General features: G+C 41.6%; 1 protein-coding gene across 2 annotated transcripts; it reads left to right on the top strand.

The window, feature by feature from the left end:
* Positions 1-4,350: 4,350 nt before the first annotated feature.
* On the top strand, positions 4,351-26,911 carry GHITM (growth hormone inducible transmembrane protein). Of its 2 annotated transcripts, none has more exons than XM_066621651.1 (9): positions 4,351-4,432; positions 7,843-8,007; positions 8,838-8,937; positions 14,381-14,492; positions 18,080-18,221; positions 20,588-20,696; positions 22,883-23,071; positions 24,053-24,224; positions 25,598-26,911. In XM_066621651.1, exons 2-9 carry the CDS (start codon positions 7,876-7,878, stop codon positions 25,680-25,682), a joined length of 1,041 nt encoding a protein of 346 aa, XP_066477748.1. In that variant the 5' UTR covers positions 4,351-4,432; positions 7,843-7,875; the 3' UTR covers positions 25,683-26,911. The 2 variants fall into 2 exon arrangements, with proteins under 2 accessions (XP_066477748.1, XP_066477749.1); XM_066621652.1 differs by lacking the exon at positions 4,351-4,432 and adding an exon at positions 4,448-4,583.
* The last annotated feature ends 857 nt before the right edge of the window (positions 26,912-27,768 follow it).

A 27,768-nucleotide genomic window follows, 5' to 3' on the forward strand; every position in this document is an offset into this window, starting at 1 on the left:
CCAGAATAATAGGGCCCAATTCTATCCAACTTCCCAGCACTGATGCAGCCATGCCAAAAGAGCATGCGCTGAATGCTGCAGTGGACAGGGCAGTCACAGAGGCCTCCTCAAAGTAAGGGAATGTAAGGGAATGTTTGTTTCTTTATCTCAGAGCTGCATTGCAGCTGCATCAGCTCAGGAAAGTTGGATAGGGACTGGGCCCTAAAAGTTGCCAGCCCTGAGGATTGATCTGGAGTCTCTAAGAATCAGCAGTCCTGGAGATAAACAGGGCTTCCTTAGCTTTATGATGACTCTATAACACAGGTGCAGGAGGGATGCAGAAATAGCTTTGCTTAGATATGGCTCTGCCCCTATTTTGCCTGTTTTGCTTTTGAAGACATTATGAATGCCCCCCAAGGGCACTATTGTACACTAGGTTTCTTAACACTTCTGTTCCTCCACAGCAGGGGTGTCCCAAGTTTTTTTGCAGGAGGGCAAAAATTTGAATAAATTTTCATAAGTTTTCATAAATGAATATATTAAAGATGAACTTACATGAATGAATGAAGGTCTTGCAATAGCTCAAGGCCTATAAAAGGCCTTGCACAAAGCAAGGCTGGCCTTTCCTTTGCTGCCGCTACCGCATCACAGGCATGAAACAACAAGCAGTGGAGGGAGCCCTCATCCCCCAGCTCACACGAGAGGTCAAACAGTCACCCTCACGCTGAGAGCAGTTGCATCAGGCCAGTGTGGGCTCCAACAAATCTCTGGAGGGATTGGTGACTAGAAGCTCCCTGAGGGCCACATTGAGAGGCCTTGAGAGCCACAAGTGGCCCCAGGGCTGGGGTTTGGGCACCTCTGCTCCACAGAATCCCTAGAACAATATCTGAATGGGAGACAGGGATACATCCTACTTTAGGTCAGTGGTTTCCAAACTTTTTAGCACTGGGGCCCACTTTTTTAAACAACGCTCTATTAAGACACAACAAGGTTTACCAGACTTTTAAAAAAGGAAAACTGGGAAAAAAATTATATTGCATTTATTTATTTCTAAGTAATAATAACTAGAAAAAAGATCCTCATATATTTATCTCCCCATATTTGCACATGCCTGTAAACCACAGGAGCCCCATTCCTTGCAGGGCAATTAGCAGTAATCTTGCAAACTGCAGGAGCTGAGCTCTTGGCAGGATAATTAAAAAACTACAGTATCTGATTTTTGAATAGCCTTGGGGCTTGAGGCAGTTATTGTTCCATCTTCCTTAGGCAACCAATCAAGAATGGGTCCCAAGCCACAGTTTGGGATGCACTACTCTAGGGGGTACATACACCTGAAAGTACAGTATATGCATGTAAACAGAATTCTAGTATGCTCTTTGCTGTCCCGTCCCCCCTCAAAAATGACATAAATGTTGCTGGTGCATTTTGCTTATAGCTAGAGGTGTTTGTTTCTAGTAACATGGATTACAATCTAAGGCAGTGTTTCTCAACCAATGGGACTCATACCACCAGTGGTACTTGAGGTGGTGTCCAGTGGTACTTGTGGGACCCCCTCTGACCCCCCCCCCCCACCTGGCAGAGAGATCAGCCACCTGTGAAGAAACCCAGACCACACTCCTTAACAGCTGTGTAATCTCTTTATTGCTTTCAGGGTGATCAAGTAGCCATAAACCCTTATGGTCACTTGGTACCCACAGGTCTATCCAAGACCAGTTGCCAAATAGCTCTTAAACTGCAGAGCTTCCAATCCTAGTAGCCAAGTCAAATTTGGGGAACCCTCCCCTGAGTTATATCCCAGCCCTCCAGGCTACCCCCAGACACACTAGATTGCCTCCCACAACCAGTCCCTGTGGTTTCTCCAATCCCAATAATCCAGTCAGTTGTAATAAGTAGGATTTATTGAATAAATGTTTAAAGCATAGTTATACAGACAGCACTGCATCAGTCAAAAGTTTAGGAATGTAGAGAAGAGCACACCAATACAACACAACACCCAGCCTAATAAAACAATAACAACTAACTCCTAACTCTAACTCACCAAAGTCTTAGCTTTCCAAAGTCCACTCTGACCCATCTTGCTGCAGACAAGCTGGGTTGCTCTTGCCAGAGTGATCAAGGGTCTCAGGCCACCTCAGCCAGAGACAAAATTAGAACAAAAAAAATTCTTCTCCCTTACCTTTATAGGTCTCCTGACCCACCCACCAATCAGAACTCGGTTCCAGCCAAACATTCTAGGGGTGGAACTGCCACAAGCCTTCTTACTCATGGTAGAATCCCCCCTCCCAACCTGAGAGGTTCACAGCTGAACCCTGTTGTTAATCAAGTTGGCCTTGAAGCCCTCTTGGTAGGATATCAGAGGGCCCTGTGAAGCGGCCTCCTCCACAGTTCTCCCAAGCCTGGTATGCACTAATTGGAAGTTGGTTACAGCTGGGGCCTGCATTTGGGCCTACAAGCAGACACTTTCCTTGTTCAGATGTTACCTAAAAAGCAACTTCCTGGGTTCCTTCCTAGCAAGAACTGCCTGATGATTCTGCCTGAGGCCTCTGCTTCAGTTGGCCTCATGGATGGGCCGGCCCTGTGTAGCAGACAGCTCTGAACCTGCAGCTGTTTCATTGTTCGTACACAGCAGAAGGAAGTGCAGCCTTCTGTGTATCGTAACCTGTTTAAGGCCCTGTGGAGATGACGTTTTGAATTGCGCCTCATCATCCCGCCTCTAAGCAGTTTTGCTCCATTAAATTCTCCCTTTTTTTGTCACACCACCCAATGCAACAAGAAGCAGTAGGAGGCCCAGTTTGAGGAGTAGACCTCCATGGCGCACCTTTCACACACTTGAAAAAGCCCTCCTGACTGCTCTTAGCCTCTTACTAGTGTTTGTTGTGTAGCATCTGGCCTCCCAATTTGGAAGTAACTGGTGATGACATTATCACCAGTTGCATCCTGTGGTGCTTCCAGTAAGAGGATAATGTGAAGTGGTACAGTGGGGGGACAAAGATTGAGAAACGCTGGTCTGAGGGCCGAATTCTCACCAACTTTCCAGCACGGATGTGGCCACCATTCAGCCCCCAGATAAGGGAACAGATGTTCCTTTACCTTGAGGAGGCCTTCCTGACTGCTTCCCCACTGGCACGGCTACATCAGTGCTGGAAAGTTGGATAGGATTGAGCCCTAAGTCCTAAGACACAATGGGCTTATGTCTGAGTAAAATACATAACAGTTTCCAAACACCTCTGCTTATAGCTATTCAACAAAAACTCCAGGGAGATCTGTTGTAAGATTAGGTTCAATGTTAAAAGGGAGGTCCATTTACACACACACACAACTCTTAGGGTGCAATTCTGCACACGCTTACCTGGGAGTAAGTCCCACTGAACACAGCAGGACTTCCCTCCCAGTAAATCTGCACACAGTTGGGTTAGTTGTTGGCATCCTTCAGTCTCGGAAGACTATGGTGTCGCGCTCTGAATGGTGGTTCTGCAACAGAGTGTCCTCTCCAGTGCGCGAAGCCTGGGTAAAGTAGATATGGAGGAGAGACTGTTTCCCATGCAGCAAATCCCCCCTCTCCACATTGCTGAAACGGTCCAATGGAAAGGCAGAGGCCAATACGGTTGGTTCCAGCGGCGTCACAGGAGTTGCCAGAACGTGACTGTGTTCAGCCATGAACTGCCTCAGGGACTCCGGCTCCGGATTTTGCCTCCAGGTTGACTCCTGAAGCCTTTTCCATAACTGGATGTAGCCACAAGGCAGTGGAGATTTGGGGTCAGAGTTTTCCTTCTCTCAGATGAGCTGCCTTCCCAGGCTGATGAGTCCCATCGACCCGGTGGCTAGCACATTCAGTTGGGTAGCACATTCAGTAAGAGCTTATTTTAGAAATTAACAGCCCAATCCTATGCCTGTCTACTCAGAAGTAAGGCCCATTGTAGTCAATAGGGCTTACTCCCAGATAAGCGGATGGGACTTCAGCCTTAGAGCCCATCCTATGCCTGTCAACTCTGAAGTAAGGCCCATTGGAGTCAATGGGGCTGCCAGGCTCCAATCCTGTACATTCTTTCCTGGGAGTAAGTGTCATTGGACACAATGGGGCTTACTTCTGAGTAGATAGGGTGGCAGGCTAAGGCTGCAACCCTATCTATGATTTCCTGGGAGTAAGAGTCATTGGACACAACAGGGCTTACTTCTGAGTAGGCATGCATTGGCTTGGGCTCCATGTGACACAGCGCCCCCTATCCGCACACTCCAAGTGGAAGCCGCCCAAAATGGCGGCGGCCAGCGGGCGCTCTGCTGCCCTCACACAAGATGGCGGCGACACAGCCCGCTTGCCCACACTTGGGCGCGTCACGTGAACGGAGCGCAGCCAACGAGAAGGCGGAAGCACGTGACCGCCTCCTGCCCAGAGCGGTCCGCATGAGGTCGTTCTGCTACGCAACAAACGCGAGGTCGAGCGAGAAGGGGAGAGGTGAGTCGGGGGGAGAGGAGGAGGGGGCGTCCCGCGCAGCAGCTCTGCTGCCCCCGCCCCTCTGTGGAAGGGGTTCTGAGGGTCGGGAGATGTAGCTGGAGGATGCAGCGGCTCTGCTGCCCTTCGCTGCTCGCCCCTGTGTCCAGATCAGGTACTGTGAGCCCAGTCCTGGGTGTCTGCTCAGGAGTAAGTCGCATTGCAGTCAGTGGGGCTTACTCCCACGTAAGTGGGTGGGACTGCAGCCTTGGAGCCTATCCTATGCCTGTCTACTCAGAAGTAAAGCCCATTATAGTCAATGGGACTTACTCCAAGGAAAGTGTGGCTAGGACTGCAGCCTTGGAGCCCATCCTATGCCTATCTACTCAGAAGTAAAGCCCATTATAGTCAATGGGACTTACTCCCAGGACATTGTCCATAGAATTGCAGCCTTGCAGCTCAGTCCTATGCTTGCCTACTCAGAAGTAAGTCCCATTATAGTCATTTGGGCTTACTCCCTGGTAAGTATGAATAGGATTGCAGCCTGTATCAGCTGGTTGGCCCCAGATCTGGGGAGGGGTGTGGGAGCCATAGATGTTAAGTCTTTTGCATAATTCAAAAATGGCTCTCATATCAGGTGTACAACTTTTAAAAGGGGTGGGTGGGAAGTTGAATGGGTGAAGTGGCACCTACCAAAATGCAGCCCTGAGTTTTAGGACCCCATGAATCTTGCTTTGTTTGGGATGACCTGCTGTTAAACTAACAAGTTTGGTCAGAAATCTGTGCGGAGATGGTATTCCTCATCTGTGTGACACAGCCCTTTCAACAGGAACAAGCATTTATCATATATATGTGGTGGTCAAAGAAACGGAGAGGTTCACCTCTGGATAGAAAACAGAAGTGAAATTTTAAAAGGCTGTGCCTGTCAGCCTCTGAGATCAGCACTGCAACATTGCAGTGGTCTGGGTGCTGAAAAACTGCATCAATCTATATTAAACTTCATATAATTGATTCTTTCCAGGGTTTAAAAAAAAACCTGATTCCTGCCTGCATGGCGTACACCCCCCTTTTCCACTGTGACATCATGTGACTTTGACTCAGCATTTACTTGTTGGTTGTTTAAGAAGTGATACTTCATGGTGGGCCTCACGCCAGGAATCATGGTTCTTTTTGTGTCGCTTCACTGGTAACTGCTTCCAAGAGGAAACTGTTTTTAAGCTTTTAAGGCTTTGAACAAGCTCAAAGTAAGATCATTAAAAAAGCAATTTCTGTTATAGATTTCTTGGCCATGTTCTTGTAAATTATATTTTAGAAGAATTTAGAATTATCTTTTCCCCTCTATCCCAGTGTTGTGTACAAACCCATGGAAAATATTTAATAGCTGCTAGCAGCATAGGAGCAAAGGAATTGTTTTCTGTAGCAAATAGTGTATAAATTGCTACTGCTGTTCCCTGTCACTCAGAGCAGCATTAAATAGAATGAATTATCCTTTTTCTTCAGCAGTTCTATGGCAGTTATTTCCTAGATCCCTTTCTCTGTGGGATTTCTTTTACCTAAGTAGTGCTGTTAAAATCCCATGTAATGGAATTCATGGTGTCATTTCCCATTTATTTTTCCTTTCCCCACATCCTCACCGCAGGTTTTAGCTGTTCTTATAGCATTTTCTTTGGCAGGGAAAAAAACCTGCTGTCAGGTATACAAATTTGTGGCTGACTTTCTGTTTAATACTGAATTTGCCTTCTGAATCTCTGCTTGTGACTTTTAGCTGTTTCCCCAGATGTGGTATATTTTGTGTTTTTGTAACTATATATCAAATGTTCAGTAAGTGTCATGTAACAAAGGCAGGTTAAAGTGGGCAGAGCCATTACTGACACATTTCTCCAGACATTACTGCTTTTATTCTGCTGTAATGAAATTACAGCACTTAAACTGCTTACCAAGTTACTGCCTGTTTCATCAAGAACGACACCAAAGGCGCATCCGCATAGTGCTTTTGAAGAGGATCAGAACTGTGTCTGAGGCTCCGGCATGGGGCTTACACTTTATTGCCCCCTCTTCTGTTCTTGGCATACCACATCACAGATGGAGATCAGCCATAGAGTACATGATCAATGTTTTAGTTTCAAAGAACTTGTTTGCATACTTTTGTTAACAAGGGCTTTGTTCCCAATGATTTAGCATAACAGCATGAAATATTCCTGTGTCAAGGTCCCAGCTGAGAGCATGATGTGACGTCTGTACCTTAGCCTGTCCGTCTGTTCCCTCCCCCCTATGTAGTTTCAAAAAGCACAAGAGAAAGAGAAGAGAATGAAGATTTTCCTGTGCTAGATTAATCTAGAAATAATGAAGCCCTTTCCTCCCCCTCCCACCATCTTCCATTCAGTGCAAATATCTTACTCTTCATTATAGTGAGTACACCATTGTTTCCCAAACGCTTTAGCACTGGGGCCCAGTTTTTAAAATGACACTCTTATCGGGACCCACTTAGCTTTACGAGACTAAAAATACTTTTCCAGCTGCTCGAGCCTCTGTTTTTATCCTTTTTATGGGGGGGGGGGCTGCCTTCTGGAGCATTTGTTGAGCTCCATGTTTATCAAATTGGGACTATTCTGCCGGCCTGACATTCTCCTTCAACTGGCCTTTGATAAGAGTGGAGGTACGGTTACCTACTCATGAGTAAACACACAAGTTCGGTTCAGTTTCACTTTCCGTAGGGCTCAGTACATTTTCCTTTTCAGCTTGGAGAGGGGGGGCTTTCCTTTTCTAGAGTTTTTTGGGGCCTCTGTTCATTGAATTGGGACCATTCTGGTGATGTTGGGGGTCCCCTCAGCATGCCCTATGAAATGGACCAAGGCAGACTTGCCTACTCTTGAATAAACAGGCGCACACTGCTCCATTTTTATTTCCGTAGGGCTCAATACATTTTGCTTGTCAGTTTTGCAACCCACCAAATATTGGGTCCTGACCCACAGTTGGGAACCAGTGCAATATACTATAGCTAAAATTTAGTTTGTGGCATTCTTCAGAGCATAGATTTTCAGTCTCTGAATCAGGGTGTGCATGTATGTGAATATGAGAAACACAAATTAATGTTGAAACTTTGGGAGTGAGCCGCTGCTGCGGAAAGGTGCAGTGTGATTGCAAATAGCAGTTGGAGGAAAGAGCTCTTTGGTTTTTGTCATTTGTTCTAATGTCTGAAGCAGCTAGCTCAATGTTACAGCAGTATTTTCCATGTAGAAGGTCCCAGGCTTATTTATTCAAATCCTTTGCATTGCCAGTTAAAAAGGTTACAGGGCTGACAGCTCTAGGTTAAGTGAATGCCTGGGAACCCCACATATACACCCTTTTCTTCATGAGAAAGAAAGATGGAATAGAAGTACAATAAAATTTCAGTATCCTTGCTATGGTATAACCATCTTGCTTTCATGTTACAGGCAAAACTTGCCATTAACTTGACTGTTGCAGCCATGTTGGCAGCAAGGATGGTATGCCTTCGGGCTGTCCCATATCAGACTCTACGCTCTTCGCTCACTCCAGGCTCCTCTGTTTTGAGGAATTCCACTCTGAAGGCAAATCAGTGGCGTCTGCAGCCTTATCAGGTAGGTGAATCAATCCTTCCTTTGAGACCATCTCCCTCCCCCCCCCCCCCCAGCAAAGTATATTTGTGCAAACCATTCACTGACAACATGAATTGCAATGGGATAAGCAAGCTCACATCTGCTTTTATAAATTTTAGGGGACCATAGTTCTGGCTTGTAATCTTTAAAAAACAAATATGCTAGTTTGAGCCTATGGGCTTGTAATTAAGTGTATTTTTGTCAGTCCACTTGCTAAGATGCAGCAAACAAGCTGTCTTATCAAACCCCAGTTTGGTTCTTTGCAGACAAGTTACTTAATTTTTTAAAAGTCAACAATCTGTATTCTCATCATTACAATTAAAATTATTTGGGTTTAATGACCGCAGTCTAGTCAAAACTTGAGCACCTAACATTTCGCCCACATCTTTGGTGGGCATTCTCAAAGGTTTTGAGAACACTCAGACTGACCCTATCAGTCAGGAGAAAGCCTGACTTACGTATATGTTGGTAACAAGCTGATTACTGATCTTGTATCTTCCATTAGTGCCTAAGTGCTTCCACTCACACCTGTCAATTCACTAATTGTTTGTGTATTCCTATGTAATTTAAGGTGATCTGACACTTCCTCCCGAGTAAAGCTCTTTCTTGTTTTGTTGAAACCTTGAATTCTGGCATTCAAGAGGACAGGGAGCCAAACATTACTAATACCTATTACTAATATTTTCTATTCTATTCATATTCTTGTGCTTTTGAATCTCGATCGCCTCCCTGTATATATGGGTGCGTATGATCAAACTTTATCTGATGGCCCATTTTAAACTATATACTCTTCTTGATTTCAATTGCTGCAGGGATATGCCTCCAAAGCCAGAATGGGTGTACGGCGGGGAAGAACTGGTCAAGAAATTAAGGAAGCAGTTTTTGAGCCAGCAATGGAGAAAGCCTTTAAAAGTATGTGTTGAATTTTTTCTTTCAGGCTTCTGCAGACTGGATGTAAAAGACACTACCACTGGATATAAAAAGCTCCAGGTTGAGCTCTGGCTTCCACTCTGCAGTTCGCTTTCTATTTGTTACCTTTGGCAATTGGTGCTATTGCTGGGGAAGAGGAGGATTCGAAGAGTTTCCTCCTGGACAGAGCCGGAGAGACTCCCAATGTGCCTAGCACTAAGCTCTTTTCTTTCTTTCTTAAATTTTTATTTTAATCTTTGAATCGTTCATACCAGTGGTGGGTGTGTTTAAATTTGGGGTCAGGTCCACTAACATGTAGAAAAAATACTGTCACTGACTCTGATCCCATGGGATACAGCAGTATATTAATTGTTGTTGAGTCTGTGTTGGTGGCCCCTTTGGAGGTAGAAGGGCAGGACAAAAAATTTCTTAAATTGGAAATGGAGCATAGCTCACAACCAGGGTGGATAAAAATTGACAGGCCTTTTCATTCATAGATTTCAACTACAGGTCCAGCCTGTATACACGGATTTTTTATACGCCGATTTGAGTCAACACAAATGGCCCCTGCAAATGAGAAGGAATGTGCTGATCCCTGGAGAAGGGGGAAAATGCATCCCTTTAAAATCAGTTTAAAAAACTGAACAGTCCTTTAACAATAGCCTACTTAATGAGCGAGAGAGAGAGAGAGAGCGCGAGCGAGCGCACGGGCAGCTGACTGACAATCCATCAGTCCTTCTCTCTCCAGCGGACCCCTCCCTTCCCCCTGAGCACTTTGAATTGGTGAAGGGAGGGACTGAATGGAGCACTTGGAGGATGACTGATTGATGGATTGTCTTCTTAATGACCCTTATCTTAAATCACAAAGCTCATCAAGGCTGTTTTTAAATCACTGGAGCAAAGAAACTTTGTTTTTTAAATTGATTTGCTATACTGCAAATATAGTGTTGAGTGATATTATATTTGCTGAGTGAATATTCATTATATATAATATTTTTATTTTTTTTATATATATATATATATATATATATATATATATATATATATATATATATATATATATAAAATATTATATTTGCTGAGTGATATATAGTGCTGAGTGCTTAGAAAGGAACCCATGGGAATAATGAGGCTCAACCTGTATAAGTGTGTGTCTAAAAATAAACTGGTTTTGAAACAGAATCTAAGGGCACAATCCTAACCAGGTCTGCTCAGAAGTAACTCCTATTTAGTTCTTTGGGACTTACTCTCAGGAAAGTGTGGTTAGGATTGCAGCCTAAATTTGGTACAACTAACACAAATTGCTTGAAATAACTCAAATTTAATGCAGGGCCCTGATTGTAGCATTTTGTCATTAATTATATTCCTTTCATGCCTTCAAGATACTTTATAATGTAAGATGCTAAAATAAAAGATGTAAAGTCATAAAGTTAATAATTTTGGTTTAAAATGAAATCTGAACAATACAAAAAAATAACTGAAAAATTCAGCTCCAGCATGCTGCCTTTTTTTTGTAAAGAACATTGAGGAGAATACCTTCTCAGCCATTATATAGCACAAATTTTTAATGTATTTCTATTATAGCTTGCTACCATATGGCCAGGGTCTACTTGGCAAGTCATCCCCTAATCCGTCTGGGTGACCTCTGCTCCAGTTTTATGCCACTTGAACTATCTGATTTATCTCCAAATCAGTGCTCCTAATCATAAAGATTTGCCTCTGCCTACCAATCAACTGATTAGTATTGCACTTTTATTTTAGAAAGTGTCAAAGTGGATTAAAAACAAATTAAATCAGTGACTGAAATTGGACATCTTTCTTCATGATTTAAATTGCCTTAATTTAAAATCAAACTACTCTGTGTTCGTGTAATAACTTGTCATAAACATTCGTATGACTAAGCTGGAAGCAACAAGATGAAAAAGCAATCGGAACCTTCAGAAAATGTGTATTTTAAAAATTGTGTTAATAGTGAAAATGACTCCCTGTTATCCTTGGAGCTGCTGTTCCAGTAAAAAGATTTCAGTCTTCCCACAGATTTATCTGTTATCCTTTTTTCACTGATAGTGCAGTGTTAAGTCAGTGTTGTTATGAATTCCATTTACCATATTTTATCAAACCACTCTTAAATAGACTCATTTAATTGCTAAGCATAATTTTGCAGCTGTCAAAAGACAGGTCAGTAACTTCATTCCTTCTGCTAGTACCAAATTCTTAAGATATAACTATAGAAGTATAAGGAAAAGAATATCCTGTGTTGTGCTGAATTTTAATTAAGTTCTCTTTCTGTCAGTGGATATTCCCAGAAAATACCCCACTGGAAATTTATAAACTCATAACTTCCTTAAAATCAGCCAAAGCCCCCGGCCCAGATTTTATCATCAATGAAATTCTTCTTACTAATCCTGGTTGGTGGGCTGCTCCCTTGGCTTCTCTTTTTACCACGATTAATTCTACAGGTCTATTCCCAGATATCTGGCGTTGTTCATTTCTTCTTCCAATTTTTAAGAAAGGTGACCCCGCTTCTCCGTCAAATTATCGTCCTATAAGTCTTATATCTTGTATAGAGAAGCTTTATGCCAAATTCCTTCTTCAAAAGCTGTCATCCTGGGCCCGTTTGAAAAACCTTCCAGGAGTTGAACAATCAGGTTTTCGCCAGGGTGTTTCTACTCTGGATCATGCCTTTGCACTTTCTTTTTTAGCCCAGAAATATTCCATACATCATAAATCAAATCTATATGTAGCCTTTATCGACCTACAAGGTGCTTTTGATTCGATAAATAGAGCCCTTTTATGGAAAAAGTTATCCAACTGGGGCATTGACCAGAGGCTTCTGTTTTTGTTACAGCAACTTCATTCCCATAATAAATGTCAAATCCGTCTTCCTTTTACCAATATTCTTTCTTCTAGTTTTCCTATCAATAAAGGAGTGAGGCAAGGTTGCATCCTTGCCCCTCTTCTTTTTAATTTATTCATAGCCGATCTTCCTGCCAGCTTAACCACCACCTCTCATTCCTTTCCTGTAATAAATAAAAAGCCAATTCCGATTCTTCTTTATGCCGATGATACAGTACTTCTCTCACTCACAAAATCCGGTCTTCGTGAGCTCATTTCCAAATTTCAAGTTTATTGTCATTTAAATGACCTTGCAATTAATGTCAACAAAACTAAAATTATGGTTTTTTCCCGCTCCTGGACTCCTTCTATATGGTCAATCAACTCCCAATCTTACATTCAAGTTAAAACTTTTAAATATCTAGGTTTACATTTTCACTATAATTTATCATGGATTCAACATAAAAAGTCAGTTATTTCTTCAACAACTACCCACCTTTTGGCTATAACAAATTTTTATTTTAATGCAGGAAATCAATACATCCCAGCAGCGATTCAAATTTTTAAAGCAAAAATTATTTCTCATTTATTATATGGTATCCCGATATGGATATAGGCAGTTTCTAAGGATTTGGATCATATTGCTTCTTCCTTTTTTAGAAAGATATTAGGTATTCCTAATCTTATACGGTTGTCCACTATTCTGTTAGAACTTGGTTTACACCTTCCCTCCACTTATGCCTGGCTTTTTACCTTTAAGTTTTGGTTAAGGATTCATTTATCTCCTTCCCCTGACTCTTTAATTACAGAATTAATGAGTGATACGTATATCTTTATTTGGTTTAAAATAGTGGAAACTAAACTCCACTCTATCAACCTATCAGTAGAATTATTTGCTGATTTAAACTTATCTCAAGCTTATAAAATTATCAAAGACCACCTTTTTCTAGCTGAATTCAATACTTTAAAAAATTCTCTTAATTTGACCTGTTCCCCCCGTTCCCTAGGTCTTTTTCCGCAACATGTTGTTGCCACTTCAAACTATTTTTTTCACCTCACTAATCCTAGACTGAAGAGAGCCTTCATGCTCGCTAGACTCAACATATTTCCCTCAGCTGTTCATTATGGTCGTTTCATGCGAGTTCCTCGCGAGAAACGATTATGTTTATTCTGTGGGGAGACCCCGGATACTCTTTTACACATTTTGCTTTTTTGTCCCTCTCATGATTTTCATCGTAGGATTTATCTAGAATCCTGGATTTCTAATTTTCCCCCTCAGGTATCACCCCTTCCCCAGTTGTTGGAAGACTCTATTGCTCCCTTGACGTATTCAGTGGCTAGTTTCCTGGCCTATACATTACAAAAAACGCCGGACTTTAGTTCTATAAAATCTTCTTTAAAATTTTTGTAGTCACCTTTTTCCATCTAACACCTGTTATACTGAAAGGATAAGGTTGTCCCTTCTGGCTCCTTTTCTTTAGATCCTATTTCTTTTTTCTCTATTTAGTTTTCCTGAACTAGTCTAGTGGATAACGGTTGTATTGTTCCACTTCGTTGTCAGTTGTTTGCTGTAATATTTATAATGCCAATAAAGGTTAACTAGCTAACTAACTAACTATTCCCAGAAAATATGCAGAGTATCAGCTTCCAAAGCTTGATTTCTCCCAATGCTTACTTCTGAGTAGACCTGCAGAGGCTTGTGCTGTAAATATGTTCTCAATCCACCATGTTTAGAAAATATTGTAAAAGCCAGAATGCGCTAATTCTTTGTTCATTATGATTAGTACTTAATAATTCTTCAGGAAGTAGTTACATGAGAAACTTTTATTTAAACCAACTGACCCTCCTCAAAAGTTTGGAGATCCCATTTACTGTATGATTTTTATTTTCTTATTGGTGCTCTAAGGTGATATATGATCTAATTTTTGGAAGCTTTAATTGGAAATGCTCTGGTAGATCAGAACTATCAATGCTGAAGTCTCTGTATTGCAGAAGGATACAAGGGTTTGTGGCAGTTTCCTCAATTCTGTGGCTGTAAAATGTATCCTGAATATGCTAATAGTTTCTATACTGGAAATTACTGTGGTGTTCAAGAAAGGTCTTGTTTAGGAGACTTCATTTTTACACCTACTAGTAAACTAGTGTTGTAAATGTTGCCTCTCTTTGGAAGCGGCATTCAGTGTTTCAGAATGTTTAAGAATTGACTGTACGTAAAGAAGGCCTTGCTCTTATGGTGCCCAGAAGCTAGACTCGTGGGCGCACAAGTGATTGGAAGTTACTGTTTAAATTTCAAGGTGTGATGCATGTAGCTGAATCCAGCCCACCAGCCCATAAAAGGTGGTTCATCAGGGGTTTGAAAAACATTCAGCTTTTGCTATCTTTATGGGCCTGCAAGAGAAGGCTGGATGCATCCTATAAAAATATTCTTTGGGTCCTCTGTAGCTGTCCTCAGCTACTTTGGTCTTACCTGATCCCAACTTACAAACTGCAAAATGGTTCACGTATGTTTTTGACAGACCATAGAAAACTTCCTACAAACATCAGAAAAAGTGCATTGGTATGATTCCAAATTGGGGGTAAATGTAACTCTCTCTCTTTTTTTTTTTACCAGTTGATCAGATGGGAAGATGGATTGTTGCTGGAGGTGCTGCTGTTGGTCTTGGAGCCCTTTGTTATTATGGATTGGGGATGTCGAATGAGATCGGAGCCATTGAAAAAGCTGTGTAAGCAAAATACCTAAAACATGTTGAAGCTTTTAAAATCAGAGCTGAATCATGAAACTGGTTTGTTGTTTTTTTTTACTGATATCACTTCACTGGTACATGAAAGATCAGTTTTGTTTTCTCTTAAATAATAATAATAATACAGGTATTTATTTACAGCCTTTCTTGGTCTTTATTCAAGACTTTATTCAAGGCGGGTTACATAGGCAGGCTTATTAAATCCCCATAGGGATTTTTACAATTTGAAAGAATGTTCTATCTTACAAGAACCACAACATTCAGATGTTACTTTCTTGATCTGGTTTCACATTCTGACCTCCATCCTCCCATGCTCAGAGCAGATGGAATAACTTGGCTCAGCTTGTCAGCTGCTTCAAGGTCGCACGGTGCCGGTGGCCTCAAACTGGCAACCTTTGGATGTTATCTTCAGGCAAATGGAGGCTCTACCCTCTAGACCAGACCTCCTGCCCATGCTTAAAACACATGCTTCTGAAATTGCAATGAGGTGTTTAGGTTTTTGAGTGTTGCTTTTGGAGACCTAGAAGCAAAATAGGGTCTCTAGAGCTGAAGTGGAGGGGGGAGGAAGATTGTGTAAGAATCTAGTATCCAAAGCACCCCCCCCCCCAATCCGTATTTGGAAACAGAAAAAAAATTGTTTGGAGGGGTAGTTGTCTAACCCAGATATATTCTGGGGTATTTACAAATTAACCCAAGAAAATTTAATTGTATATGACAGCAGACGTCTGTATGCATTGCATATGGTACACTACCACATGTTCTATAAAAACAGCTACGCATGTCTTGTGGTTTATGTTTGTACTCCATATGCGCGCATATAGATTATTCATGCATATTTGGGAAATAAATTGTATGGATTTCAGTTAGCCTTACTCCCAGGTAAGTATGTTTAGAATTCAGTAAGGTCGAAAAAATCAGGGCAATTTCCCTTTCTTTTAAATGAATCACTACATCATCTATTCACATTGCTCTGTGTTTGAAAAAAGGGCAATCAGAAACCATTTAGAGTACTTCTCTAGCAAATGAAAATAATGTGGCTGGAGTGAGGAATAAAAGTTTTTTTTTTATTTTTATTTTTTATTTACTTACTTTAAGACATGGGTACAGGAAAAATCACAAACATATATGTACAGGGTAATACACAAGGGAAAAAACACCAGGAAATCGCAGAACTGTAGCCGATACTCTTATGTTTCCCTACCTATCATCCTTGAATAACTTATTGTTTATCTAACCACTCATACAATGGTTTCCACAATTTCTGTATTCTCTCTATTTCGCCATCTCCCAATCTTTCCATCAACACATCTATTTCAACCATCTCATATAATTTCTCAATCCACATCTCTACAGTGGGAGTATCAGGGTTCTTCCACAATCTAGCATACACCAATCTCGCTGCAATAATTGCATACAACAAAATATGTCTAAGATCATTGTTATAACTTTCAGGAAAAATACTCAAGAGAAACAGTTCTGGTTGGAAATGTATTTCACAATTAAAAATAATTTGAATAGTTCTATATATTTTTTGCCAAAATTTTTTGGCCTTAGAGCAAAGCCACCACATATGATAAAAAAAAACCTTTCACCTCTTTGCATTTCCAACACTTATCGCATGTGCCAGGATACATTTTTGCTAATCTATCTGGAGACAGGTACCATCTATAAAACATTTTGTATATGTTTTCTTTCATTGTTACTGCCTTAATTATCTTCATATTTCTCTTCCAAAGCTGGTCCCAATTATTCATTGTTATATTATGTCCAATATTTTTTGCCCATATAATCATTACCTCTTTTACCGATTCGTCTACCATTTCCATACTCAACAGATATTGATACATCCTTCTGATATAATTTTGCTCATTTGATAAAAATATTTTATCAAATTCCGTCTCCTCTGGGTAGATTCCTTCTTTTTTATCTTTCAACCATCTTGTTTTAATCTGTAACTCCGTCAACCAATCCAGTTCAATCCCTTTCTCCCACAATACCTCTTTTGAGTACATAACTGCTTTCTCATCTAATAGTTCATCATATCTCCTATTCTGTGAACCTCGCAACCACATTGGCCTAGTATCAATTTCTAACGGTTTCACCCATCTTGGAATCTTCTCGTAAACTTTATATCTGATTTGTTCCCAGACAAACAACAATGCTCTTCTTATCAGATGTTGTTTAAAGTAACTATGATATTTGGCTTTATCATAAATCAAAAAGGCATGTGGACCAACCTGCAAATCGTGTAGTTCTAATTTTAACTCTCTAGATTTTTTAGCTTCTGCCCAATCCTTTATCCAATTTAATGCCGCTGCATAGTAATAAATTTCCCAATTTGGCATTCCGAAACCAGCTCGTTCTTTAACATCTTGTAATAATTTCATCTTTATTCTAGCTTTTTTTCCCTTGCCAAATGAAATTAGCCATCATTTTATTCAAATCTTGAAAGGAAACCTTTTTTTAATAAAATTGGGATTGTCTGAAATAAGAATAATATTCTTGGCAGCACATTTGACTTAACTGTTGCTATTCTACCCAACAATGATAAATTTAATCTATTCCATCTTTTTATGTCTTTCTTAATCTCCATCATTAACTTTAGATAATTATTTTCCATCAACTCGGAGTGAGGAATAAAAGTTAGCCAGGGTACAAAGCTACCACAATGGGAAATCCAGTTCATTTCTGCTGAAATGTCATACCCCAGATGCTTTTATTGCCCACAAGAAGATGTTAATATGAATTCACTTTCCTTTGGGGGCATCATGCTGTAGGCGATCAGTGACAATGCCCTAAAAAGTGCTAGAGTCCCTAATGTTTCAGTTTTTGCAAAAAATAGTGTTTCTGGGGCAAGCCACTCCCCCCTTGAAAAAAATTCAAGGTTAAAACAATTTTTCAAGTACTATTGTAAACATCTTTTATTTATAAGTGAGTCCAGTGATGCCTGGTTGATTAGGATCACCCATGTAACCAGAATTGGAAGCAGTGCCCTCGCTCTAAGTGGGAGGGAACGACTTAATTTTATCTTAATGACATTGGCAATTAACCATTTTTGTTGATGTAGTATTGTGACATTATCTCATCCAGAATGCAGTCCCTGCTTGGTTGGGATCGTTTGAGGAGGAGTAATACTACAGCATAGTAGGGAAACTGCTTTCGTAATTGAGAATGATTGAGAATTAATCAAGGGCCTTCTAATATTGAGAGGTTACTTTTGTTAAATGTTACACAACCCAATCCTAACCTGCCCTGGAGCAGACAGGCCTGCCCTGCATCCAAGGCAAGGTTGGGGCCATTTGTGGCTCAGCCTAGGGCAAAAGCAATCACTTCCCCTAACCCATGTAAAGCTGCAGCAGCCCCAATAGAGATACACTTGTAAAGCTATTATAATTTTATAAAAATGCACCATTGGAATGAAAGCACCTAACACCATTTTCTCACTTCTCCTGGGGGGGGGGGGGGGAGGGAATGAAACCTACAAAAAAAAATTAAATTGTTTTTAAAATTAACAAATCAACAGTCATGACCTAGGAACTTCTAACTTGTGTTTTGTATTTTGTTTTCAGTATTTGGCCACAGTATGTGAAAGACAGAATTCATTCCACCTACATGTATTTTGCTGGAAGTATTGGTCTGACGGCTTTATCTGCTGTAGCAGTCAGTAGATCTCCTGCCCTCATGGGTCTAATGATGAGGGGATCTTGGCTGGTAAGGACTTTTTTGAGTTTTTACTGCAGTTAATCGGAATGCGCCTCTTGAGAAACCTTTAGCCTTTTGTTGGTTGTGTTAAGGATTCTTCTGACCTGCAGTGGCTGCTTAAGCTGCAGTTGATGAAAAGGCTGATATACAGGCAATGTTCTTAAAACACATTATGGTTCTAAACCTATTTGCGTGAATGGCTTTCCTCAGGGAATCCTGGGATATTCTAATGTTAGCATGCTCTTTAGCCTCTTCTGCCTTTGCTTGCCATGAGAAGAACGAAGCGCAGCTGCTCCTTTGACAGTGTTACGTCAGCCCAGAATAAGACTCGGATTGGAATCTGGTGGTTCTTACAAATCTCGCTCCTACCTCCACACGGGCACTTTAAATGAAGGCAGAAACATGGAACACACTCAATTGCTCCCACCACACTTCATGTTTCCTCCTTTGTTTAACAAACTCACACAGTGGGAGGGGTAGGTAGGAGGCTGGCTCCATTCTCAGTGGACTGGTGGTGGTGAATACCACTTCTCCCCCACATCTGCTGCAGTGCCAATGCTAACTGTACTTCAGTTGGGACTTGATATAGTGGTAGCAGCAGTATTTCTCTTCTCTCATTCCTGTCTTTTCTCCGCCTCTGTGTGAACTGGAACAGGGTTTCTGACTTTCATTAAAAAATCAGCTTGCATAAGGTTGTTCAGAATGGAACCCTTAAGTCAAGGGAGTACCTGAATGAATGCATCTCAGGTCACCTTTATGCATTTTCTGTGGATATGGTTGATTCCTGAGTGTGGTGCTTCACTGCTAACACGAATCAGGATCACCGTTTAACGCAATTTTCCTATTGCTAGTTCAACAAGTTCGACGACTGTTTAAAATGGGTTGATTCTCAAACTTGCCAGTGTCCTGGGTCCACACGGAGGGAAGCAAGGGACTGCATGGTCTTTCTCCAACAAGCTACTTCTGTTTCAAAAAGCAAGGGAAACCCATTCCTTATATGAACAGATGATTTTGCCAGATTTGAGAAGCAAATATTTGTCATTTGATTCTGTAGTTTCTGTCGGTTAATTACCTGTTTGCTTGTGAGTGTGGTGGGAAATTGTGATGATGCAAAAGAGTAGTTCATACTGTGGCCAGCTCACCATACCCCGTCTGTTCATGCAGCTGTAAATGGAAGGAACTGAAATCATGCATTAAAGTTATGTTGTACTATGATGGAGGGCTCGAACAATCACTTCAACAGCCTAACTTTCCTACTGTGATGATGAATGTTTGCTACAGAGGGACAATAGATCTTAAAGGGGAATATGTGAACTTGCCCTAATACAAAAGGGTTATGAATGTTTTTTAGTGTCTTCAATATTCATGTAATGTAAGTCTAGCTACACTCCAACCACAGTTCTGAATATAACTCGGCAGAGACCAGGGTGAGAAATTGTTCAACATTTGTAAATGCCCTCTGTCTGCCTGCATATGAGAAATAATCTCTGAAAATCTGTAACACCCACTAGGGGGAGCCATTGCTAATATTTAATTAACTGTCTTATGCATAGTCACTAGATGTGGTGTGCTTCAGTGCAAACAAAAATGCCTGAATGCTTAGTTTAGCCACTGAAGTATATGTACATGCTAGATGTTGGTTTTGTAATCATGTGAAAGAATTGTTGGTCCTGGCAGTGTGGATCCTGTCCTGAAGGGTTCACAATGTGAAAAAAGACACAAGGCGGATCCACTAGTAAGACCATGATGTATGGTCTTAAGAGTACTGGAGCTTGAGAAGCCAGTATTTACTAAATTCTGCTACACTCTACTGACTCATCACTTTCCACCAGACTATACTTCAAAGACTGGCTCCAGCTCTGACCTGCCAGGATCTGTGTCTACCAAAATCCTAACTGGCTACTGACTTTAAAACTGAAAGAGCTTCTGCATCCCAATAATGGAGTGGACAGCTTTGCCTTGTGTTCCTTCCTGTCACCAATATGCCAGGGTGGGAGGTAGAAAGAGTTGGGCAATTGAAAGGTGGACTGATGAGTATTCTCCCTGAGGGGCACAATGGAGCTGAGCTCCACACAATACAGAGCTCAGCAACCTGGAAGTTCAGAGATGATGTGATGACATTGCCAAACGTCTGGAAGTGGCATTACAGCAAGTCACTATGCCCCCCAGCTGCCAGTGGGGTTCACACACCAGGTCGGACCCCTTGGAAGGAACTGTGCTGGGGATAGAGAAATTCATTAGGGAAGGAATTGAGGTGGGAAAGATCTTGAATGAATATCATAGTATCGCAACGGAACCTTGGACTCCTGGAAAGCACCTAGCAAGATAAAAGGGCTATAGAAATGATTTGTTATTAGTAATTTTCTCTTTTGCAGGCAATAGGTGCAACCTTTGCAGCAATGATTGGGGCTGGTATGTTGGTTAGAGCAATAGATTACGAGCACAGCGCAGGTCCTAAACATCTTGCTTGGATGCTGCATGCAGGTATGTGGCTTTTAATCTACCTGGGCAACCTTTTTTCTTTTTGTAATGACATCGGATCACCAGAGTGTTCCACATGGAGAGGTCTTGGATTTCTTGGTAACATATATCTGTGCCTTCCAGAAAGTCATCTACACCTAAAGCTCAGGGCCTCTTCAGATCACCACTGTTTAAGAGGCAGAGGTCCATTCCAACTGGCCACACCCCCTATAAGTACTTAGAAGTGCTTTGCATTCAGGTCAGTCTGATCCTAGCTAATATCCGCTCCAGAGGCATCTAACAAATTTATAACTGGAATATAATATGAGAGTTGGTGTTGTATTGCAGCTAAGAGTTTACATATTATCTGGAAAATCCACTATTTGCATTTCACCAGCTTGTGAACTTACTGTGGGGCCCTGTATAAGTTACTGTGTCTTAGAACCCCTGCAATATGGGCATAACACTGGGCTATAAAAATTTATACTCCACCCTTTCTCCAAGGATTCAGGACAGATTACAAATAGAAATTAAAACAATGCAACATAAAAACAGCAGCACCAGCAACAGTAAAACCCAGCCAAATGCCTTATCAAAGTGTATCCAAAGCCTGCCGAAAAAGGCAGGTCTCCAGTCTATGATGAAATGCTGTCTATGCAATGACCTGCTGTGCCTCACAGGGCCAAGAGTGCTCTCTTTCAGGTTACAAAGAGTACTTTTACCAAGAGTATCCTCTTGCAGGTTACTCCCAAACAAGAATGCTCAAAAGGCCTCCCAAAAGAGCTCATGAGACAGGCAGATACATGTGGGAAAAGGCGGTCTTCCTGATGTATAATCACAAGAGTCTGATGTGATGTGTAATCAAAGTCTGACAACTGTTTTGGATGATTTGATGTCTCCTGAGAAGCCCAAAGGGTTTTTGGATGGCAAGAATGGTTGCTCGTGTATGAAATCTAGCTTCCAAGTCCTTAATATTAGCAGGTGGATTCCCCTTCATTTGATACCATTCAACCCTGCAGAATTCCTATTATTCTAGCATAGATATCAGTTGCAGCTGGTGCATGACAGAGGCTGTAGAACTCTTAACTTGGGAGACCCTCATTCAGAAACAAGCTTATCCAGGAGCACTTCCGTATTTATTAATTGTAACACTGGCTTAGCGAAATGGCTCTCAAAACTCAATCACAGACAGCTCTTTGTGGTGGCAAATTTGAACCTGAACGACACTGGGTGTGTCTTTTACACTCATGTAACTGCCATTTGGGGCCACAACACATAGATGGAAGATGTTTTAACCTTGGGTCATTTTCCTGCCAAAAATAAAGTCTCTGAAGGATTAGCTAGCTATTTCAAAGTGCCATTTGCCAAGACGCAAGGTTAAAGAATGAAATATCCTCTATCCCAGAGTACCTGTTACATCAGAGTAAAGGACTCCAACCTCTTAGTGAGAAATATAAAGTGTACATTTCATTCAGGTCTTCATTACCTCATGTTAAGTGATTAATTGGGTCAACACCAACCACTCATTCTTTTTTTCTGAAAGGAATTAGGATTGCCCTCATTCAAAACAAAACATTGTTTCCAACATTCACGCTCTTGAAAGCTTAACATTCCTTCACACTCTCATATCAAGAAATGGCACCAAGAGTTAGATTGAAGATATCCTTATACAGCTAAAGAGCTGAGGCTCTGAAAATAGGTCAGTTGTTTGTTACTCCCATTATATGAGGCAAAATATACAGGCTCTAATTGGGCACATGGGATAGGTGCTGCTTCCTCTCACCCCAGGTACTTGGTTCACTAGGGGCTAGAGATGGGCTTAGGTGCAGCCATTACTTTCTCCTACATAAATGAATGGTTGCCTTCCACTCCTAATGGATCGCAGTGTTGTGGAGACTAAAATGCTTTTCCTCCCACTCATCAGTGACTTGCCTGGCCTCCACTTTGGGGAGCAGTGTGTGTGTGTGTTTTGCTGTGTGCTCAGTATATGATGCTTTGCAGCCCTTCGGTCTGCTGCACTACCTGCCCATATACACACGTGCCATCTGTCATGATGGAAGGCATTTGACGAATATTGTTTAAAATGACCCCTAAATGATATGAAATTCCCTTGAAAAAACAATGTAGCTAACCTAAGTTTATTTAAAACGTGCCTTTTCTTTGAAGTTTATGTGGCTGAACTAGTTAAAAGTCTCTCTATCTCCACTTAGGTGTTATGGGTGCTGTGGTGGCTCCTCTGACCCTTCTGGGTGGCCCCCTGCTCATCCGAGCAGCTTGGTATACGGCAGGAATTGTTGGTGGCCTCTCAACTGTGGCCATGTGTGCTCCAAGTGAGAAGTTTCTGAACATGGGAGCACCTCTAGGAGTAGGCTTTGGCCTCGTATTTGCCTCTTCTCTTGGTAAGTTATGTTTAAAATTTTGGCTTGAGTTCTAAAATCAAACCTACTTGATTGTTTACTTTTTATAGATTTAGACCAGGGATGCCCAAACCCTGGTCCTGGGGCCACTTGCACCCTTTGAGGGCTCCCAATCTGACCCGAAGGGAGCCCCCAGTCTCCAATGAGCCACTGGCCCTCTAGAGACTTGCTGGCCTGACACAACTGCTCTCAGTGTGGCGGCCAACTGTTCGACTCTTGTGTGAACTGTGGGACGAGGGTTTCTTCCTCTGCTTCTGTTTCACGTCTGTGATGCAGCAGCAAAGGAAAGGCTGGCCTTGCTTTGTGCAAGGCCTTTTATAGACCTTGAGCAAGACCTTCATTCATTCATATAAGATCCATCTCTAATATATTCATTTATGTAAATTTACTCAAATTTTAAATGTACATTAATTCTTTTCCCGTCCCCCTGACACAGTGTCAGAGAGATGATGTGGCCCTCCTGCCAAAAACTTTGGACACCTCTGATTTAGACAATTACTCTAACTTGATATTAAAAAATAAACATGCAGTTCCACTGGAGCCCAGAAGTTGCCTTTCTGTGTTTTCTCACCATATCAGAAATGTTTAGATTTTGCTCTCCATGATATTGGGTATGTAGCATATGAAAATGCTGTGCACATGTAGCATAAGTACAGTAGGTCTTCCTTATCCGCAGGTTTGGCATCTACAGATTTCACTCAATGCGGGTGCCAAACCTGCGTCTGGAGGCCTCAAGGACCATCCAGTGGAAGGCCTCAAGTGCCTTCTGGTCATGTCCAGGAGGTGTTTTGAGACACAAGGATGTCACGTGTGGCTTCCCTGAATCTTGGAAGATCTCCCACATGCATTGGAGAGGCACTTCCACAAGGGGCCCACACTGGCAACCTCAGATACCAAAGGCCAATCATATACATTCAGAAAATGCATACCTTGTTCTTGATGGTTTTTGTGTGTCTGTTCCAGGATCCATGTTCTTTCCCCCTACATCTGCATTTGGCGCTGGCCTCTATTCTGTTGCTGTTTATGGTGGATTGGTACTTTTTAGCCTGTTCCTGCTGTATGATACTCAAAAGGTTATCAAACGGGCAGAGACTTATCCATTGTATGGTGTTCAGAAGTATGATCCCATCAACTCGTAAGTGTTTCCTCATGGTAACTGAATCAGACTTAGCAGTACCTTAGCAAATGCTTAAAATAGGTTTAATAGAATCCCAGTCTCCTAAGGAAATTAATTTATTATCTCTGCTGTGGTATTGTCCTTGGCAAAGCTGCCATAGCTTTTTAAAAAAGTTGAGAGTTATGTTTCCAAAAGGCCACGTCAGAGTTTTGAATGAACTTCTCTGCCACTGGTGTTCTAAGCGCTGCTGTATGACCAGGAGAGTGAGGATGAGGGAAGCCCAGCACCTGCCACAAGTTTTGGGTGCCCGAGAGCTTCCTTTGTGGGTGGTTCTTCCCATACGTGCAGACACAATACACTATTTCTAGCATACCACATATCCCTCCATTACTCCTCAGTCGCGCATAGCAAGACTGCTGTTCTTTCCTCAGCTTTATTGAGGCCTCAGCTTTACTGGTGTTGCCCCAATCACTTCCTCCTCTGATGTGATCTGGCTACAGCTGTAGGTGAGAAGGATTAGTTTTTATCTGCTTTAAACATACATCCACTCTTGAGGTGGCTTTTAAATTTCTTTCTATTTAGACTCTTGAACCATACACACTGTGTCCACCTATAATGGACTATAATCCATAGAAGGTTGGTGCAGTGAAACCACTGGTCTGCTGATGGCAGTGGAGTGACATTGTCCATCTTGTCCCAAGTGCATCCTTACCCAGGAAATGGACTTTCAGACCTTCTCTCAGCAAAGTTAACCCTGCAACATAGTTGTCTTAGAAGAATCATAGCCTTGCACAAACCTTATGGCCAAACTGATCAACATCTCCCCCTCAAGTTAGCAAGGCATAGCAAAGATTATTGGGTCCTAGGTCCTCTTGCAACCATAAAGAAGACTAGATTTTTTTATTGAAACTTTTTTCCTCCATTTTGCCAGTAATTTATTTCATTGTGTGTTTTCTGCTTATAAAGTTGAGAAGATAGAGCAGGAGGCTGTATGAAAGGGAAAAATTTCTAATATCAAGCATTACTCCTGAATCTAATTTCTTAAACTCATCTCCAGTAAAGCACACTGCATATGTTGTAAAAGTTACTTGTCTAGTTGCTTGTGATGAGTAAGAAAAATGTCCATGCCAAAAAAAGCTTTACACAAAGCAAAAAAATGTTTTATGCTTGTGGTTGTTGGCTATACAAGAGACATGGGCTGGTGACTTTTATGCAACTTAATTGTAGCCATACAATACACTGGCATTTGTTAACAGTAGAATGTCATAGCAACTTATTAGCATTATCCTTTTGTAGACGACAAAGACAAACTAAATGCAGAATCACAGCAAAAACTGGCTTGTTCATGTCGCTAAAGTATGTTGAACTGACAAATGCATCTCTTGTTTCAGGTGTATGGGCATTTATATGGATACTCTCAACATCTTTATCAGAGTGGCCACCATGCTTTCCGGCGGCAACAGCAGAAGGAAATAGATGGTGGTTTCTTTGCAAGGGCTATATTGGTGCATCATCAAACACTTTTGCTTGTCTGCATAGTGAATAATAGCTAATAAAATTCCTGTTGTGTACAAGCAGCTTTCATGTAGAAGTCAGGCGTTCTAGGTACTTCAACATGAATCTTTTGGTGTTCCCTGTGTAATATGATTCGTATCATAGTTTCCTATTTGTAATTCAAACCAAAAACTGGGAACCAAACACTGTTGCCATTTGATTTTTCTGCCCTAACTTTGGGATACTGGCAATGAGAAAAATATATATATATATTGATTTGTAGCAGGTGTGCATCTTAACCCATGCCTTGCTATCATCTCACATTGAAGAAGAAGCCAGAGGGATATGTGTTCAGAGCTCTGTTACAGTAAGCAGCTAATTTGTGTTGAAATACAGAATGTAGTGGAAGCAACTAAATGTACTCACCATGGTTGATGGTGCAAATGGCTAATAAATCAACACTGTGATAGGATAGTTGTCAGAATTCTCCTTGCATATCATCTGGGGAATTGTGTCTCCTACTGTTGCCCTGCGACGACCAATTTTAAGTGCAAGTCCTCCTTTGGAGAGATGCCCAGAACAATACTGGAGTCTAGGCAAACTGGGAATGATGAAGAGAGGCTCATGACTGTCTTCTCACTGAGATGGAAAAGGAATCCATTTGGGAATATCAGTCCTGTGTTTTCCATCCTTGAAAGTCGAACTACAATACAACTATCGTTTTCAAATGTGGTTTTCTTGGTACTTCAATCTCTTGCAAAATGCAACCATCCAACTGGCAGTTCCATTCTGTTTTACCCTAAGAAGCAAGGGGTAGTCTGTCTTGAGTGGCTAATTTCTAAAAGATGTTAAGTCAGAGCCCACTATGAAAATTGCGCTTGGGCAAATTTAATATGTTTATATGCTGAGAAAAGCAGGCATATTGTAAGTTTTCAGAGAGAATAAAAATTACTGAAGACTCTTCATCTGTTTATTTTCCTTCCAATCTGCCACACCTGTACCACTTTATGAAACCATAAAAGTTCTAACTCAGCAGTTTAGTCTTGGGATTTGGGGAACACACAAATGATACTTGGATCAAAGTGTACTACTTGAAATACCAGTATGTTTTTTCCTCTGGCTGAAGCCACAGGCATTCTCACTTTTGTCTAGTATGTCCTTTTACTTGGAGGGGAGGAAAACTGCCAGGAATAAAACACTTCACTCCTAAATATTATTGTATTGCATCTGTTTTGTTTACTGCTGCATTTTTTCACCCAGTCAGCCATTTCCTTACAAAGGGGGCATTTGGATCCAGTACTATTTCTGCAGTCATGTTGCATAGTCGGTTACCAGTCTCTGTCATTGCTACTGTTTTGGCCAAGTCGGCTATTTCTACAAACCAAGCAAACTACGTAGTTTACAGTTTGGCTCTCAAGAGCTGGGGAAAAAATGCTGGGAACTCTGAAGGGAGCGAGATCCTTGCAAAATGATCTTGGTAAGCTCTGAGGTTGGAAGGAAAGCTGGTGTTTACACCCCATCGTGTACTGGCCCGCTTACTGTGAGGATAATAAGCAAATATATGGAACCCTGTCTGGCAGAAAAAGGAAAAAAACAGTTGTACCTAACCCTGGAAAGCAAATTGTGTAGGCAGCAGTTGAACCTCCCTATAAAGTTGCCTTTTGCTGCTGGGAAGCATGGGATTGCAATATTCTCTGCCTCCTGATTCAGTTCCAGAATCAGGGAAACTACAAATCCTAAAATCCCCATCATGAAATTGAGCAAGCTTACAAGTGTCACTTCCACCAAAGGATAGGTGTCTCCTATGTCTCTACTGACTCCTACCTACAGTCACCGTTTCTCCTTGCAAGGATAATGGTTCTTTGGTTTCGGAGCAGGGGGACGGAGAGGGAAGGACTAGCTAATGGCAAAAGTGGGATGAATCCCATTTTGAGTTGGATCCGAATTGAACAGAGGCAGCTGGACTCAAATTAGGGCCAGGTCGTTTGGGTAAGAATTCATATTCCAAAGCTATCCCTTCAGCTGTGTGTCGCCCCCTCCCCCTTTGTATTGGCAACCTTCAGTCTCG

The sequence above is a fragment of the Tiliqua scincoides genome, chromosome 3 (assembly GCF_035046505.1).
Source record: "Tiliqua scincoides isolate rTilSci1 chromosome 3, rTilSci1.hap2, whole genome shotgun sequence".
In the NCBI taxonomy this organism is placed as follows: Eukaryota; Metazoa; Chordata; class Lepidosauria; order Squamata; family Scincidae; genus Tiliqua; species Tiliqua scincoides.